This window comes from Morone saxatilis, unplaced genomic scaffold, assembly GCF_004916995.1.
Source record: "Morone saxatilis isolate NCDOM2014 unplaced genomic scaffold, NCSU_SB_2.0 Contig14, whole genome shotgun sequence".
NCBI lineage: Eukaryota > Metazoa > Chordata > Actinopteri > Moronidae > Morone > Morone saxatilis.
Window position 1 is genome coordinate 17330624 of NW_023339696.1, and position 17219 is coordinate 17347842.

Here is a 17219-nt window from a genome sequence, read left to right on the forward strand (position 1 = left end):
CAGTCCAGTCGTCTGGAGCGCGTGCTGCTAGTGAATAAACAGTGCATCCATCTATCCAGTCAGCATAACCACAGCACAGAGCATCTATCACTGCGCCACTGAGATGTTGCTCCGCCTCATAAACCAAGAACCAAGTTATGGAGACGCGAGGGTGGCTCATAAAGCATTAAAGAAGAGAGTCTGTGTGCGTGTTGCGGCACTGAGATTGGGAAGATGTATCTCTTCACAGATGAGATGAAACTGTCAGCCGCTGCCTGTGGCAGTAGATGAAAATGAATGAAGCCACAGATGTACTGTGGAAAGTCAGGACAGCGTTTCAGCTTGGAATTGTCTCTGTAGAGTAGAAGTAATTAATTAGTTGAAGTAATTACACAGATAAATTGCCTTCAGAAGTATGCTGTGGACATTTATTGTTAACTGTGTTGCTTTAGAGTCTGTATGGGGCATTAAAGTCGAATAAATCAGGAACTCAATGCAACCATCTCGTTGAAATAATGTGTAAAAACAATAACCAATTCCAGTTACAGCTAGCATACTGATTCTAGTGGCTAATGTGTCCCGTACTTCGATTTATGACCAAAATACCTGCAAAACAATTTTATTATATTAATTTATGGCATGTTGTGTCTTATCTGACTGCTTATTACTGCTAGTCTACTTTTTGTTTTGTTTAGCTAGCTGTGAGCTTATCTTAGTGAAATGATCAGAGCTGCGCTGTTAGAGGAACAAGTTAGATTAGATAGCGGTACCACTTTTACACTTTACACGTCCCTTTACTTCCTTTCTGTTCGTACGTCACTCACACATTGCTCACTGCTGTTCTCCGCTGCAGCTGCCCTCACTTCACTTTATTCAATTAGTTTTTCTTATTATGTGTGATCATGTTATCACAAGTGAATCATTTTATATTAAAATTGCATTCACAACTTGAATGGCTTCTTTCCTCTGTGAGGCAGCGATAGAGGTGTCTGTTCATGTATCTGCATTGGCCTCAGCCTGCTTGTGGTTTTTCAGTCAGATAGGCTTTTTTTTTTTTCCACCCATCATCAACCTTTTTTTTTTTGCACTCTTTAAAATGGCAACTCCCTCTCGACCTTTTATTATTTTGTTCTGTTCTCTCCGGCTGGCTGCGCTCAGCCAGTCCCTGGTTACCTTCTGCCTGTTGGCCTTTAACAGAGGAACGATGACAGCCGCACCGAATGAGCTGTGGCTGTGTGAGCGGGCCTGTGTCTGGATATGTCACGACATTTTCTTTCTCCTTCTCCTCAACCTGTTTTCTATTTCTTTTCAAACGTCAGTCCACTTGTGCTAAGTGGTAGCCCTCTGTTGTTGTTTTTTTTTTGTATTTAATAATTATGATATATCATTTCCACCCTCCTCCCACCAGTCCAGGGAGTATGTGACAGTAATTAGCAGGGATGAATATGAAAACACCCACAATCTGAAGAACAGTGGCATATTTTTATTAACCCATGGGACTTCATGCTAATTTGTCATTTTGCTCCTAACCATTTCTTTTATCTAGTATTTCATCTCCTTAAGAAAATTATCTTCTTGATGATTCATAGGTGGGAAAAGCCAAGGGTGTTCTCAAGAACTTCCTCATCGAGCCATTTGTCCCCCATAAGCAGGTAAAGCACTCATTGCACATCTACTATGTGGCGCCCAATTCACCCCTCAATTTTCTTTAGATTCCTTATTTAGCAATGATAATACTAGACGTCCGGTAAAGGGACATTTATTGACCTCTGTGTCATTCTAACGATCCATTGTTCAGGATGAGGAGTTCTACGTGTGCATCTACGCCACCCGGGAAGGCGACTACGTGCTGTTTCACCATGAGGGAGGGGTGGATGTGGGAGATGTGGATGCTAAGGCGAAGAAGCTGCTAATTGGGGTGGATGAAAAGATCAGTGAAGACTCTGTGAAGAAAGAGCTGCTTACCCACGTCCCCAACGACAAGAAAGCGTGAGTTGCATGGAAGTGTCTGTAGGGTGTATGCAAAACTTCACCTTTTGTGTCAATGGTATAGAGTTAATTATTATTATTAATTATTAACATTATATGGTAAGGTGGGGAAAAAAATTAAAGGAGTCTAAAACATCAAACTTGGCCTATTTGAGTTAAACCAAGATTTTGTAATAACTTTCCCTACTACCAATTCATTTAATAAGCTTAATATTTAATCGGATTAGCTTTAAGTGTTTTTGTTATTGTGTCCACCTGGTGTATTTTTGGCCTTTCATCATGTTTTATAGCATGCTACCTTACATTCTCAAACCCCGTAAATTAGCAGTTTATTGTCAAAGCTCGTTTAGAAACTGTTTAGATGAGAATGCATGATTTGCATGAAAAACTGACAATAAAATGGATGTTATTTTGAAACTGTAACCCTGTAGCTGCTAAACAGCGTGCGCTCTAAAAAAAGAAAAATGAACTCCAGCTGTGTGTCTTTAGATGATCACACTAAACTTGTAAAAAGACCCAAAAAGGCAAAAGATTGGGCGTTTTCCATTTCTATAATTAAATTCCTGATCAACAGTGGAAAAACAAAAGCGTCACACAAATGAAGAATGAGAAAGCACTTTGATATTGGCAGTAAATGTGGGGGGAGGGGGAGGAGCAGGGGACAGATGGGTGGAGTGTTTCCATTAGACAAATGACAAACTCCCTCTTCTCATCCGCCTTTCTTCGATCAGCCTCCACCCCCAGTCTTTTTTTTTTTTTTTTAACACTACGGCCACATTCAGAGCACATCCATTTATTTTGATGGGTACGATACAGCGGCTCGCCCCCTCCAACCCCTCCTATCCATCTCTCTGGTAGTGCTCTTGTGACGGCAGATTCTGGCCAGACTCGCTGTCTTGGCTGACATTGAAAAAGCTGCCCCAGAAATCACTCTTGCCAACCCTAGTTGGCCACCTCGCCCCTTACACTCATCTCCTCACACTCTGGATTGAAAACAAGAGCGGCATTTGGCCAGTTTTCCTGCCCTCCTGTCAGAAGCAGACATGGGAAGCTGAGTCACTGGGGGTTTCAGTCACAGTTTTCCCCCCACGGGCCAGTCAGAGTCCTGACAACAGGGCTGACGTGGTTACAAAGGCCCAGAGCTGCCTGCAAAACTGACAGGAGAGGAGAGCAAAATAGTGCCTCCCCCCACCTCCTCCTCTTCCTCCTCCACCGGCAACCCCCCACCCCTCACTGCTCTGTTTTGACATGTGAAGGAGGGAGTAAATTAGATTTTTCCTTCTCTACAACAAGGCTCTCTGCAGCTAATTTACAGGTGGACTGTTTCCTGTCAAGCTCAGCCTTTAACAATCCTTCAAGGATATTGCCTGTAGTTTGTCATGGTTTGAATTACGTGGAAATTACTTTATCATGGCCATGCTGTTTTTCTTTTTTCACCGACATACATTGTACAGGGAAATTCTATTACACAGCCCAGAATGAGGTGATTAAGAATTAAATTTGACTTCAACTTTACGTTGTTGTTGTTGTTGTTGTTGTAAGGGGAATGTGGTTTGCAGATCAGTAATTAAGTCAAGTCAAAATGTGTAAGCGATAATAAACTGTGCAGGGAATCAGGAATATTTTAATATACAGTACAACAACATAAAAACATGATGAAATAAAAACTGTGTATGCATTTAAGAGTTTCAATGCTGTGAAGGTTTAGCAAGTTAGAAGTTAAATGGGCATATGTGTATTTTGTTTAAGAGGCTGGTTCCAGCAAATATTTAGCTTGAAAAGTGACTCAAATTATTGGCCAATTAATGATAATAAATAATAGTAAGCAATAGCAGATTGATTATCTCGTCAACTAATTATTTCAGCTATAATGTGATTTATTATTTTATATTGTAAGATGATTAACCAGACACTCAGTTATGGGGCTGCAGCGGCAGATCCAAAGATTAGCTCCATGTGTTGAATGTCATCCTTTGTCATCCCTTCTGCAGGGTCCTGGCCAGCTTCATTGTTGGGCTCTTCAACCTGTATGAGGACCTGTTCTTCACATACCTAGAGATCAATCCACTGGGTACGTTGTTTGTTTGTTGTTTCTCAAATCCCCAATACCTCGATGTACTGTGTTTGCGCAAGGAATCAGAATAGCATCTACACTTTATTCCAACACAGATTCATAAATATGTTGTTAGATTATGAAATTGGCACATCAAAAGGAAATTGGGAATGAAAACAGCAATGCATAATAAAACATCATCTTGAATCCAAGAGGCAGATTCTGCCATATTTTTAACACTGAGGGAAGAAAACATTAAATAATGTATGCACTTGCTGTTTGATGAAGGCTGCATGTGTTTATAATGGAGTAATTGGGCACCAGTACATGCCCTCTGGCAGCTGTTCCTGTGGATGTAGCGTTGCTGCTGAGACAGACTCTCCCTGCTTTGATGTCGCACCACCTCCTCCCTGTCTTCACTCTCCTTCCACCTCCTGCAGGGACAGCAGGAAGGCTGTGGTCACCTGTGCCCGAGCATTTTCCTCCCATGACCTATTTAAAGCTCAGGCCCTCTGCTAACACGGCAAATCTCAGTAGGTGGGTGTTTGTAAACGTAAAGGTATAGATCTGAACACGTTTTTCTTTTCTTATCCCCTCTTCTCTCAGTGGTCACAAAAGATGGAGTTTACGTGCTGGACATGGCCGCCAAGATCGATGCCACAGCCGACTATATCTGCAAGGCCAAGTGGGGCGATGTTGAGTTCCCTCCACCCTTCGGCAGGGAGGCTTATCCTGAGGTGAGGGAGGACTGGAGAGACAGAGCTACTGTAGCAATGCATCCGATTTCAATCTGTCAGCATCTTATAGGTGTTATTCTCTAAAGAGGCAAACAAGCTTACTGGGGGTATTGGGTAGGATGCAAATGACCAATTTTCTCCAAATGGGGGGTAAACTATGACGTAGGTTTCATGCAGTGCCCTTCCATAAGATGTAAATTGTTTTAATTTCAAATGTATCAGCCTGAAGGAGATCTCTCAGTGGTATTACCAGCCACTTGCTGCTCTGAAGTAGCCTCCGTCCCAGCTGCCCTATGTAGAATTAATGAGGAAGTGCGAGCACCAACACATCTGTTAATCAGCCTTTATGACTCATCATGGAGAGGTATGGAGAAATCCTCAGGAGATATCCTCAAGTAAAAGGTGTCGCGGCAGAAACATGTGCATAAAGACAATATGATGTCACGTCATATACTGTAATGAGATGTTGGAGATGCTTTGTTAGAAAAGTTCTGATTTTGTGTCGTGAATTTCTTGTCTGGTTTTTAGAAACTAGGCTTATAGTGACATCAAACTTCAGTATTATGGAGGTATTCTAATAGCTTCAGTTTTGAGGGTTTTGAAAGGTAAATCACCTGCTTGACAAAAAAATAAAGATAATGTAGGTGAAAATAAAGAAACTAGTCTATAAAGTGTACTTTTCCTATTTTTGGCCTATTCTTGGCATGTAGGTGCTCATTTGAGACTGTGTACCAGACAGACTCTAATTGGGCTGCTGTGAGTCTAGAGTGGAGATGAGGGACAGCAGGTGCCTTTGATTGGGAGCTTTTTTACTCTCAGCCACCAGCTGTGGCCCCAACTGTCACAAACAACCACTGTTGCACATCACATCCACTATCATTCTTAATATTTACACAATATTTCCAATATATATTAATAGCTCTTTAAAATCTATGCAACACTGAATGTAATGAATTGTGGCCAAATGGAGAGGTGCTTGTGCAAATCCTGCTCTGATTAAGGCTGAAATCTCACACACACACACACACACACACCCCTCCCCCTCTCTGGCAGTCATAAAACCTTTCTCTCTTCTCTCCTCTTCATTGACCTTCTCTTTGATTTTTGTAGGAGGCTTACATTGCAGACCTTGATGCAAAGAGTGGTGCCAGCCTTAAACTGACCCTGCTCAACCCCCGAGGCCGGATCTGGACCATGGTAGCAGGAGGAGGTGCCTCAGTGGTGTACAGGTACCCAGTCACATTATCAGAGCACAAAGCCTGAATAAATAAGACACCAATAGCCATGTATTTGAAATAATCTAATTGTTTTTTTTCTAGATGCTTCGCTTGTCCCTTGACTTTATCCTCACTACACTGATTACACTATGTATAATTGGGTTCAGCATTAGGAGAGCGTGCCAGTGATGCAGTAGTGAGACTGGTGGTGCAGCATCTCAGAATCTGCTCGTTCAGCTGCCTGAGAAATTCAATTCTTAGGTGTTGCCATTTTACTGAGAGTCTGGAGGAATGAGTGGTGTCTCCCTCCATCTGTCGGGGGTGTAAAGCGTGACATGCAGACACATCAGCTATGACTAATTATTCCCTCTGTGCACTGTTAAGTTATTGTGTCTGTTTACAGTGGAGTATTAATTCAGAGCAGACATAGTGTTTGAGTGCAAACTGATGTTTAGTGCTGATCATATTTTGAGATGGAAAGCTGGTCTCCTGCCATAAATGACTGTCCCAGCATAGGAGTAGCTGTTACTATTGCTTTTTCCTCTGTGTGGATGACTAATGTAAAATTCTCCTAGTGACACAATCTGTGACCTGGGTGGCGTCAATGAGCTGGCCAATTATGGGGAGTATTCGGGAGCTCCGAGCGAACAGCAGACCTATGACTACGCCAAGACTATCCTGTCTCTGATGACCAGAGAGAAACACCCTGATGGTAGGAAAACTGCTCCGTCGAAACTTTCTGTGTGAAAGTGGTCTTTATTTCTAAAATGATGTTTCCACCATATGATGTTTTCCAGGAAAGGTTTTGATCATCGGGGGAAGCATTGCAAACTTCACAAATGTTGCAGCAACATTTAAGGTACAGTATCACATACTTTTTGTTTTAAGTGGTCGCCTTAATATTTCTTACTCAATATCAAGTTTTTAACCGAGCATATCTTCGTCTTTGCTAGGGGATTGTCCGAGCTATCAGAGACTATCAGGTGCCACTAAAGGAGCATGAGGTCACCATTTTTGTCCGCCGTGGAGGCCCCAACTACCAGGAAGGTCTCAGAGTGATGGGAGAAGTTGGTATGTTGCACATTCTTACTTTACACTGATTTATACTTCTATCTCTTAAGTATGAAGGCATGTCTTGAGTGCATTTTTATCTGCAAGCACCTGCTGATTTTCATACACCACACTTAATTTGATTCTCCCTGCTCTCCTTAGGCAAGACCACTGGGATCCCCATCCATGTCTTTGGCACAGAAACTCACATGACTGCCATAGTTGGCATGGCACTGGGCCACCGGCCAATCCCCAACCAGCCTCCTGTTGCTGCCCACACTGCCAACTTCCTCCTCAACTCCAGCGGCAGCACATCGGTATGACACATACTGACTCCGTGGAGACAAATAGGCTGTCATGATGTTGTGTCGGCTCACTGTGCAGTGAATTTACATCATCAGCTCCACCAATGGTGTGGTGCAGTTTAGTGGCCGAGTGCAGAAGACTTGCATGCCAGAGCCTCTGTTTCAGTTATTACTGTCTTCTCCTTTTAGTGAAGCAGATTATCAGAACCCCAATGGCTCTTTTGTGTAAGAGCATTGCAGGGCATTGTGCACTGCTCTCACTCACATAGCTGTGAAACCACAGTCAGTAACGCACTGCCACTACCCCGAGGCATCCATTAAGACTGTGCAGTGCATGGGCTTTCAGCAAAGGGAGTGTGCGTGCCTGCACACGTGTGCACATTCATGCATGTATTTGACTGGCTGCCTCAAATGTAGTGGTAGATTTATGATAGAAAAAGTATTTTGTATACATGCGCTATATGTAGCAGTATAATACAACAGTACAGATAAAGTATTACAAAATAAAGGTCATAAACTGTATTTTTATGAAATTATAGAACCAGTTTTTGTAAAAGCTTGTGTTTTTATTTGAATGAATGAAACTCACTCTAATGCTTAAAGCACTCAAATCTAGTTAGTCATCCCTCACAGAGCTCTACTTGTGTAGCCAATGGCCTAAAAAATCAAGAACACTAAGACTCACTGTGTAACATTTTGTGCAGGTGATGATGTATAAAATAATGAGGCTAGTCTGCCCTTTTATCAGCCCTCTAAAATATAAAGGGCCACAATTTTTGCTGTTAAAGCAGATCAATTCTCAACAGAGCTGTCCTTATTAGCACACACACTTTTTCAACTATGCATCGCAGAATAAAAAATGGAAATAAAAATTTTTTTTTTTGTCATTTCCAGACCCCAGCATCCAGCAGAACCGCTTCTTTCTCTGAAAACAGAGCCAAAGCTGAGAGCTCACCAGCGAAGAAAGCCAAAACCGGAGCTCCCATCGGTGGGAAAACACACAGACCCCCCCCCCCCCACCCCCCCCCCCCACCCCCCCCCACACCACAGACACACAACACACACACACACGCACACACACACAGCAACACACACACACACTACTGCACTGGGGAATCTTTGCCCTGTGAATGCTGAGGCTTTGATGTGTTTTCATGCATTGGTCCACTGCTGGGCAGCATGATAGGTAGAAGTCTTGGGATCATGCAGGAATGAGTTTAGGTTTATAGCTCCCCCCATTGGACAGCAGGAGGGCAGTCCAAACTCAGTGTACTGATAAATGATCAGATACATACACACCTAATTGAGTACATTTCAAAGATAAACATATCTTTATTTATTTGTATTTATGTTAAAAAATATATATATATATATATCTGTCTACTTGATTAATCTTATTGATGCCTCATTGACATTGGTTATTCCTCATATCAGTGCTATTATTATTTTAACTTTATTCACTGTCAGTTCGGTTCATGTGTACCAAATATTGATTTAATAAACTAAATATTTGTTTTCTTTATGGTTTGTGTAAAGTCTAAAAGCAACAGTAAGGAGAGGAAGAAATACATTTTACTGACTTGGTATTTAGTTTCTATCTTTAACAGCTTTCTTCTCCCTGTAGCCAAGGCAACTACCCTCTTCAGCAAGCACACCAAGTCCATAGTGTGGGGTATGCAGACCCGGGCAGTACAGGGCATGCTGGACTTTGACTATGTTTGCTCCAGAGATGAGCCATCTGTTGCAGCCATGGTCTACCCGTTCACGTAAGTGCGCTCTCTGCCCTTCCTCTTTAATTTGTGTTTACTTTGTTCTGCTGTCCGTGTAATGGATCTTAATTCTACATTTAATGTAATAAAAATCTCTCAAGTAAACGGTCTTGACAAATGCTTTTTTCCGCATGGCTGCCTTACAGTGGAGACCACAAACAGAAGTTCTACTGGGGCCATAAAGAGATCCTCCTCCCTGTGTATAAGAACATGAGTGACGCCATGAAGAAGCACCCAGATGTGGACGTGCTCATCAGCTTTGCCTCTTTGCGTTCAGCCTTTGATAGCACTATGGAGACCATGCAGTACCCACAGGTAAATGCACATCCCTCTTCCTGTGCCATCTGCAAGGTACTTAACAGCTGAAAAAAAAAAACGTCTAAATTTGAGCCTTTCGATTCAATTGGCTTCAGATTCGCACCATTGCCATCATCGCTGAGGGAATCCCTGAAGCCCACACCAGGAAGATCATCAAGGCTGCAGATAAGAAGGGTGTAACAATCATTGGACCAGCAACCGTGAGTCTCACTTCAATTCTAATTAGATTACAATTTCACTCTTTTTTTTTTTATTTATTTTATCTGAGCAGACTAGTAAATCACTGTGTTTGTTTTGTTCAGGTTGGAGGAATCAAGCCGGGTTGTTTCAAGATCGGGAACACAGGAGGCATGCTGGATAACATCCTTGCCTCCAAGCTCTATCGTCCAGGCAGCGTGGCCTACGTGTCTCGCTCAGGCGGCATGTCCAATGAACTCAACAACATAATCTCCCGCACCACCGATGGTGTTTTCGAAGGTGTGGCCATTGGCGGGGACAGGTATGTATGCTTTCTTTTATCTGCAGTATGTGAGCATGTGGGTTTGGATTGGTGTGTAATTTTACATTCTGCTGCAGATACCCAGGCTCTGTGTTTACTGACCATGTGCTGCGCTACCAAGACAGTCCCGGGGTGAAGATGATTGTTGTGCTGGGAGAGGTGAGGATATAATATATACAAACTTGTGCCTGCATCTTTAAGCAGTTATTGACTTAATACATACTGGATCTGTCTCTGCCTTCCACAGATTGGAGGCACAGAGGAGTACAAGATCTGCGAGGCTATTAAACAGGGCAGGATCACAAAGCCAGTGGTGTGCTGGTGTATCGGCACCTGTGCCACCATGTTCTCCTCAGAGGTGAGAGGGGAAGGTGTAGAGTCTGGTGCATTTCACGCCCCATTAGGCAGTAGCATAATGAGAGATTAGTGACTGTTTTAATGACATTTCTGACCCATGTGGCACCTTCTTTTTTCCCCCTCAGGTTCAGTTTGGCCATGCAGGAGCCTGCGCTAACCAGGCATCTGAGACCGCAGTAGCTAAAAACAAGGCTCTGAAGGAAGCTGGTGCCTACGTACCCAAGAGCTTTGATGAGCTGGGAGACGACATCAAGTCAGTGCACATTGTCATATTCATTCCTTCAGTTCATCACACCAACATAAATATTCTCTGCGACAACATTTTCTGATGTGTTTGTCAGTATTGTATCATAATGATTCCTGAGCTAATTTCACATTCTTCTGTCTCTTTCGTCCATGCAGATCTGTTTATGATGACCTTGTTGCCAAAGGAGTTATCCAGCCAGCCGAGGAGATGCCTCCTCCCACTGTGCCGATGGATTACTCTTGGGCACGAGTGAGTATGCCTCTGAACAAGATCAGTATGATCAAGTGTTTAGCTATCAGAAGAGGGCAAAACAAAGCAAATCGGGTTGTCTTCAAATACAACAAATGGATCACCAGTACATGGAGTGAAAATGTTCCCCTTTTTTTTTGCCCTGCAGGAACTGGGACTTATCCGTAAACCTGCATCCTTTATGACCAGTATCTGTGACGAGAGGGGTCAGGAGCTCATCTACGCAGGCATGCCCATCACTGAGGTCTTCAAGTCGGAAATAGGCCTGGGAGGAACTCTGGGGCTTCTTTGGTTCCAGAGGAGGTCAGCTTCTTAAGCCAGTAATTGTAATAAACAAACTCTTACTAAATCCTTGAACCGCGTAACCATTGCTGTTTCTTTCTTTGTGTGCAGGTTGCCGAGGTATGCCTGCCAGTTCATTGAGATGTGCCTGATGGTGACTGCTGATCACGGCCCTGCTGTTTCCGGTGCCCACAACACCATTGTCTGTGCTCGAGCTGGCAAAGATCTCATCTCCAGCCTCACCTCCGGCCTTCTCACCATCGTAGGACACTTAAACTTGTGATTCGTGTACTTGATTTACTGACCTGCAAAAGACCACCATGAGCATGTTTTTGTCACTTTTCAGGGTGATCGCTTTGGAGGTGCTTTGGATGCTGCAGCAAAGCAGTTCAGCAAGGCATTTGACAGCGGCATGCTGCCCATGGAGTTTGTCAACAAGATGAAGAAGGAAGGGAAGCTGATCATGGGTATTGGACACAGAGTGAAGTCTGTGAGTATGGCTCCGTGTATCCAGTGTGGACAGCAATATGATCTTTAAATCAGAGTTTAGCTATTTTATAAAGCTTAATATAATAAATATCACAGGAAAAAGAATTGCCAATATTGCTTTGGGGCTATAAAAATCATATAAAAGACATACTACAGATGGAGGAAGACAAGGTTGATTAGAGAAGGAAGATTTTGTATGAAAAGGGATTTTCTGTTCTTCCCCAGATTAACAATCCAGACATGAGAGTCCAGATCTTGAAGGACTTTGTGAAGCTGCACTTCACCTCCACGCAGGTGCTGGACTACGCTCTGGATGTAGAGAAGATCACCACATCCAAGGTAAGTTTTATACCTTCATCCTGTCTTTCAAAGCCTTTACTAAATATTTGCATACCTCATCTTTAAATAACATGATCCCCCCCGTGTGTTCATTTTGTTGTATTAGAAACCCAATTTGATCCTGAATGTGGATGGCTTCATTGGTGTGGCCTTTGTGGACTTGCTCAGGACTTGTGGTGGTTTTACACGGTGAGCCGATAAATTCTGGTCTTCTTTACAATGTGTTTTATACAGTTACATTTTTATATTGAACCCATGTAGCAAATGAGTGTAAGGCTCATCAATCGACATGCTGGGGCTACAAGTTGTCATCCACCTACACTTAACTCACACATGTAGTATAAAGGCTACATTGCATGCAGCCACTCTTATCCTTGCTGTCCATTATGTCCACCACAGGGATGAAGCTGATGAGTTTGTGGAAATTGGAGCCCTGAATGGCATCTTTGTCCTGGGACGTAGCATGGGATTTATCGGTGAGTCACTGCTGTAGTGTATGGATAGTATGTGTGTACGTATGCAAGATGGAAAACGCTTCTACCTTGCATGACAACATTTTTCGTATCTCCTCAGGACACTACCTGGACCAGAAGAGACTGAAACAGGGTCTGTATCGCCACCCCTGGGACGACATCTCCTATGTGCTCCCAGAGCACATGTCCATGTAATCAAGGCAACTACCCCGGACAGTGTCAGCCCTCTGTCCTCAGATCCCCTCACCCCAGCTGTCAGTTCCCGCCCATACTGTGATATGTCACGCCAAAGCAGTGGCATAATATAGGGAAGATGTTACTAATAATATAGCTGTAAATTACAAAATATTGAAAAGAAGAGAGTATGTTTTTAGTTTTGGAAACCTGTTAGTGCTGCAGTGTGAATATTAGTAAAAACCTGCTAAACTGTGAAGCTCTAGCCAGAGAAAGTCAGGGTCTGACAATGTGTTTTGGGAGATTTGAAGATGAGTCACGTATACAGGTGAGGGATTATTCACCACCACTCTCATGGCTAGTGAAACACTGTTATTTACCCCCAAATATTACATCACTGTTGTATTAACCAACCAAGCATGCATGTCTGTACCTCAGATTGTTGTCTCTCTGTGCAGCTCTCGTCATTGTGCCACTTGAGAATCATGAGCTTATTACAAAGGGTGAACATGTAGTGCAATAATGCCTATAATATGAGAACATACTGTAGATCAGAGCTTTATTTATATATAGGTGTATTCATAGTGGAAAATTTAATGGTACAAGAATGTTATAGTTTTGATTTTCTCTAATGTTTTTGACACGGTGGCGGAAATGAATCCTCGATCTGCTTACTGTAGCACTTGGGACCATTTTTATGAGTCATTCCTGGCAGGTGTTGGGAAATAATCGTTCTCAGCTGGTGGAAAATATGGCCGTATTTTATTAAAGGGTCTAAATGGAAGTCAAGTTGTGTTCGTCATTAGGAAAAGGAATCTTTAATTTGAATGCATTTTCTTTGCCCAGTTATTTAAATGGTTAATGGCCCCAGAATGCAGTTATAATACGATCTTCTATGAGACATTAGCTACAAAAAGATTAAATATATTTTTTAAGGTCTACTCTGTCTTGATATTGTTAATATAAATGTACTAATCCCATTAAAATGAACTGAATTAATATTATTAGAATATTTCTGCATCAGTGCCACAAGATAGCAAATATTTTTAGCAGTTAAATCATAGGTTTTATATTTTCACATGATTAATATGTTGTTTTAACAACCAATTAATATGACGGTTACTAGTCTCACTTTGGGGAATTTAACACACCTTTTAGGTCGCTATGTTTGTATTCAGTGGAGAAAAACCATGTGGACAGTATGCTCTTTTAAATGAAAATATTATAATTTTTTCCCCCCCATAATTTATGAGGTATAAAAGAAAATGTATGGCAGCCATCATCAGTGTCATCTTGTAAGTGAATGTTACAAAACTATAGGAATTCTGTGGACAACCAGAAACCTCACCAGTGTTGTCTCAATGTTCATGTTTTTAACTGTTTCAGTGTGAACTCAACGTGCCTCTGTACGGATTTGTTGTATGTTTAATGTGTAATTGAGTAAAATAAAATGTAATTAATGTAATGTAATAATACTGTGTGTGTGTTTGTACAATTTTATCTTCTCAAATATATAGCTAACCTCTGTCCAGGTTAAATTGTTAACTTAGGGTTGGGTGTCTTTCTAAACTGACATTTTTTTGATACCTGCACACAACTTTTCATATCTTTAGACTCACTCCAGCTGTTTTAAACTAAATTCAAACATGCTTTAGACACACTATGTGTTAAATCTCTAGATTGTGCAACTGTGCAGAGATGTAAACATCTTGGCATTTTAGCTTCTGAAACACAGGTGTTTGCATTTCATGTAGTTTTTGCCTATGGCAGGTTTGTGCTATCGTGAATCTACCATGAGATTCCTTCTGCATAATGACTTGAATGTTGTTTTCTTCAGACCACGAGGCATTAAAACATATAAAATATATAGCAGACTTGGATTTCCTTGCTATCCACTGTAATTATACAGTCTATATATATCTGAGTGGTATGAGGCTGTGCATTTATTGCAGTGGGTCAACCTTCCCTCAGCCTGCAGAGCAAACTACATGCATGTCAATACAAGCTCCTCTCCATGTGCAGAGCTCAGCAGTGACAAGTACTGCCAGCGACGTCAACGACTCGGTCACGCCTTTCATCCACTGCGCATGTCAGTGACTGTCTTGTGTTTACCAAACTGAAGTCGGTTCCGTATTCGTAGCTTCCTAAACGATTGGATATTTTACAGAATAAACGGTGCTAAAAGGTACGTTTTTATCTTGTACTATAAATGGAAGCCCAGGTGAAATAATACCGCTGTTATTGTGCATATCTGTTACGTTATTATTGTGTGCATGTAGCTGTTTATCGGCCGTGTGGTAATTGTTATTTTGTGTTATATGTCAGATAACCATTGTATTTTATCTGACATAAAAAATACACTTTTTTTAAGCTTCATTTTAAACTCCTGGCCACTGAAATGTTGCATTTAAAACCGAACAATGTTGCAGGATGAGATTAACCCAGCTTTAAAGCCGCGGATGTGTCGCTCACGAATACGAAACGCGCTTCGCTGTCGTCCTCTGTTTTGACTCCATGTATGTGTGGCTGCGTATGTCGCCTCCTCTCCTGCACTAGTTTACTTCATCCCCCCCCCCGCCACCACTGCTCACCTCCAGCGCCGGCAGCAGAATGGCAGCGGCGGCCCCCAACCCGGAGGACTCCGCCAGGAGCAGCGGCAGCAGCGGCACCAGCACACCCAGCGCCCTCGCCGGAGACGGGGACGCGGAAGAGACCGAGGACTTCACCTCCTCCTCCCACTGCTCGGAGCTGTCTCGGCGGCAGAACGAGCAGAGGAAGCAGGGCTTGTTCTGCGACGTGACGCTGGCCTTCAGCAGCGGGGTGGCTACCGGGAGCGTCCAGAGCTGTGAGTTTTCAGCCCACAGGTCTGTCCTGGCTGCGGCCACCGATTATTTCACGCCTTTGCTGGGTGGACAGTTCTCCGAGTCCTTGTCCGGACGGGTGGAGATGAAGGAATGGAGCTCAGAACTGGGTCCGGACCCGGACACGGTGGAGAGTGTCATCCAGTACATGTACACTGGAGAAATACGCGTTAGCACCTGCAATGTGCATGAAGTACTGGAGCTAGCTGATAGGTAGGAGCTGCTTACAGTCACATTTCTTGTGTGTGTGTGTGTGTGTGTGTCAGAGAGAGAGACTGTGATTTTCATAGTCAAAGCATGAGGCCTTCAATGGCTGCCCTGATGCCTAAAAAGTATTATTTTTGTGCTGTGCTTGCATCAAACCAGTAGAAATAGAATAGTATTATCTCCATAAGAGAAACTGCTCATTGTCTCTGACATTTCTCTCTTGTCTCTATAAGGTTTCTGCTGCTGCAGCTAAAGGATTTCTGTGGTGAGTTTCTTAAGAAGAAGCTGAGCCTGACCAACTGTGTGGCGGTGCACAGTCTCGCCCACATGTACACCTTGGACCAGCTGGCTCTACGGGCTGCAGACATGATCCGCCGCAACTTCCACAAGGTTATCCAGGATGACGAGTTCTACACGTTGCCCTTTCACCTGGTCCGCGACTGGCTGTCTGACGCAGAGATCACAGTGGATTCTGAGGAGGTGCTGTTTGAGGCTGTGGTGAAGTGGGTGCAGAAGAACTCAGAGGAGCGAAGCCGCTACTTTGAGGAGCTGTTCCGTCTCCTGAGGCTGCCCCAAATAAAGCCCACCTACCTGACCAGGGTGGTGAAAAATGAGCGGCTGGTGGCCGCCAACGAGGCCTGTCTCCGGCTGGTATCAGAGGCAGTAGAGGGTCACGCTATCCGCTTTGAGAACCTCAAGTCAGCTGATATGGAGTTCTGGTCCTCCCACATGGCCTCCTTTCAGCCTCGCTTTGGCCAGAACATGGACGTCATCATGGTAGTAGGCGGTGTGTCAGAGGGAGGGGACTACCTGAGCGAGTGTGTGGGCTACTTCATTTACGAGGACCGCTGGGTCAATCTGCCGCACATCCACAACCACCTGGACGGTCATGCCATCGCTGCCACAGAGTCCCACGTCTACGTAGCCGGTTCGATGGAACCAGGCTTTGCTAAGACGGTGGAACGTTACAATCCCAATCGCAACACCTGGGAGCAGGTGAGCAACCTGACCACACGCAAGCATTCCTTTGGCCTCACCTGCATCAAGGATATACTGTACAGCATCGGTGGCCATGGAAACTTCAGTCCAGGTTTCAAAGACGTCAGTGTATACGAGCCCGAGCAGGACAAGTGGCACAATCTGGAATCTGCCCCCAAAATCCTGCGGGATGTGAAGGCAGTGAGTGTAGAGGACCGCTATGTGTACGTTACAGCACGCACGCCTGTCGATACGGATAATGAGGATGGACTGAAGACGGTGACCACTCGCTATGACACGGAGAGTCGCCAGTGGCAAGATGTTGACTCTCTGCCCCTTATTGACAACTATTGCATCTTCCAGATGGCTGTGGCCTCTACTAACTTCTACCACACGGCCTCCTGCTGCCCCAAGAGCTACACGGAGAGGGATGAGGTTGCTAAGCAGAAGATCAGCGTGCGCATCTCTGATGAGATCCTGGAGAGCCTGCCACCAGAGGTTACCAGCATCGAGGGTGCTGCAATCTGCCACTTCGATGAGGACGTCTTCATCATCGGAGGCTGGAAGAACAGCGATGATGTGGACAAGCAGTACCGCAAGGAGGCCTACCGCTACTGTGCCGAGAGGAAGCGCTGGATGCTGCTGCC

General features: G+C 43.7%; 2 protein-coding genes across 3 annotated transcripts in view; both read left to right on the forward strand.

The window, feature by feature from the left end:
* The window catches only part of aclya (ATP citrate lyase a), a 22406-nt gene extending 8426 nt beyond the window's left edge, over positions 1-13980 (forward strand). Inside the window, exons 4-28 of one of the 2 annotated variants that reach the window (XM_035655790.1) lie at positions 1569-1631; positions 1778-1968; positions 3960-4039; positions 4628-4758; positions 5869-5987; positions 6551-6687; positions 6773-6834; positions 6929-7046; positions 7188-7342; positions 8225-8318; positions 8955-9096; positions 9246-9414; positions 9513-9617; positions 9720-9916; positions 9994-10075; positions 10164-10274; positions 10399-10526; positions 10676-10769; positions 10918-11072; positions 11163-11313; positions 11398-11541; positions 11766-11879; positions 11986-12068; positions 12279-12355; positions 12453-12547. In XM_035655790.1, the coding sequence (XP_035511683.1) occupies positions 1569-1631; positions 1778-1968; positions 3960-4039; positions 4628-4758; positions 5869-5987; positions 6551-6687; positions 6773-6834; positions 6929-7046; positions 7188-7342; positions 8225-8318; positions 8955-9096; positions 9246-9414; positions 9513-9617; positions 9720-9916; positions 9994-10075; positions 10164-10274; positions 10399-10526; positions 10676-10769; positions 10918-11072; positions 11163-11313; positions 11398-11541; positions 11766-11879; positions 11986-12068; positions 12279-12355; positions 12453-12547 (2997 nt within the window). Of the gene's footprint in view, positions 1-1568; positions 1632-1777; positions 1969-3959; positions 4040-4627; positions 4759-5868; positions 5988-6550; positions 6688-6772; positions 6835-6928; positions 7047-7187; positions 7343-8224; positions 8319-8954; positions 9097-9245; positions 9415-9512; positions 9618-9719; positions 9917-9993; positions 10076-10163; positions 10275-10398; positions 10527-10675; positions 10770-10917; positions 11073-11162; positions 11314-11397; positions 11542-11765; positions 11880-11985; positions 12069-12278; positions 12356-12452 lie in introns of both variants that reach the window. The other variant, XM_035655789.1, reaches the window with a different exon arrangement.
* A 760-nt stretch (positions 13981-14740) lies between these two features.
* Positions 14741-17219, forward strand: part of LOC118323196 (kelch-like protein 11) — a 3281-nt gene continuing 802 nt past the window's right edge. The window contains exons 1-2 of the mRNA XM_035655130.1: positions 14741-15600; positions 15828-17216. Of these exons, the coding sequence (XP_035511023.1) occupies positions 15137-15600; positions 15828-17216 (1853 nt within the window). The 5' untranslated portion in view covers positions 14741-15136. The remainder of the gene's footprint in view (positions 15601-15827; positions 17217-17219) is intronic.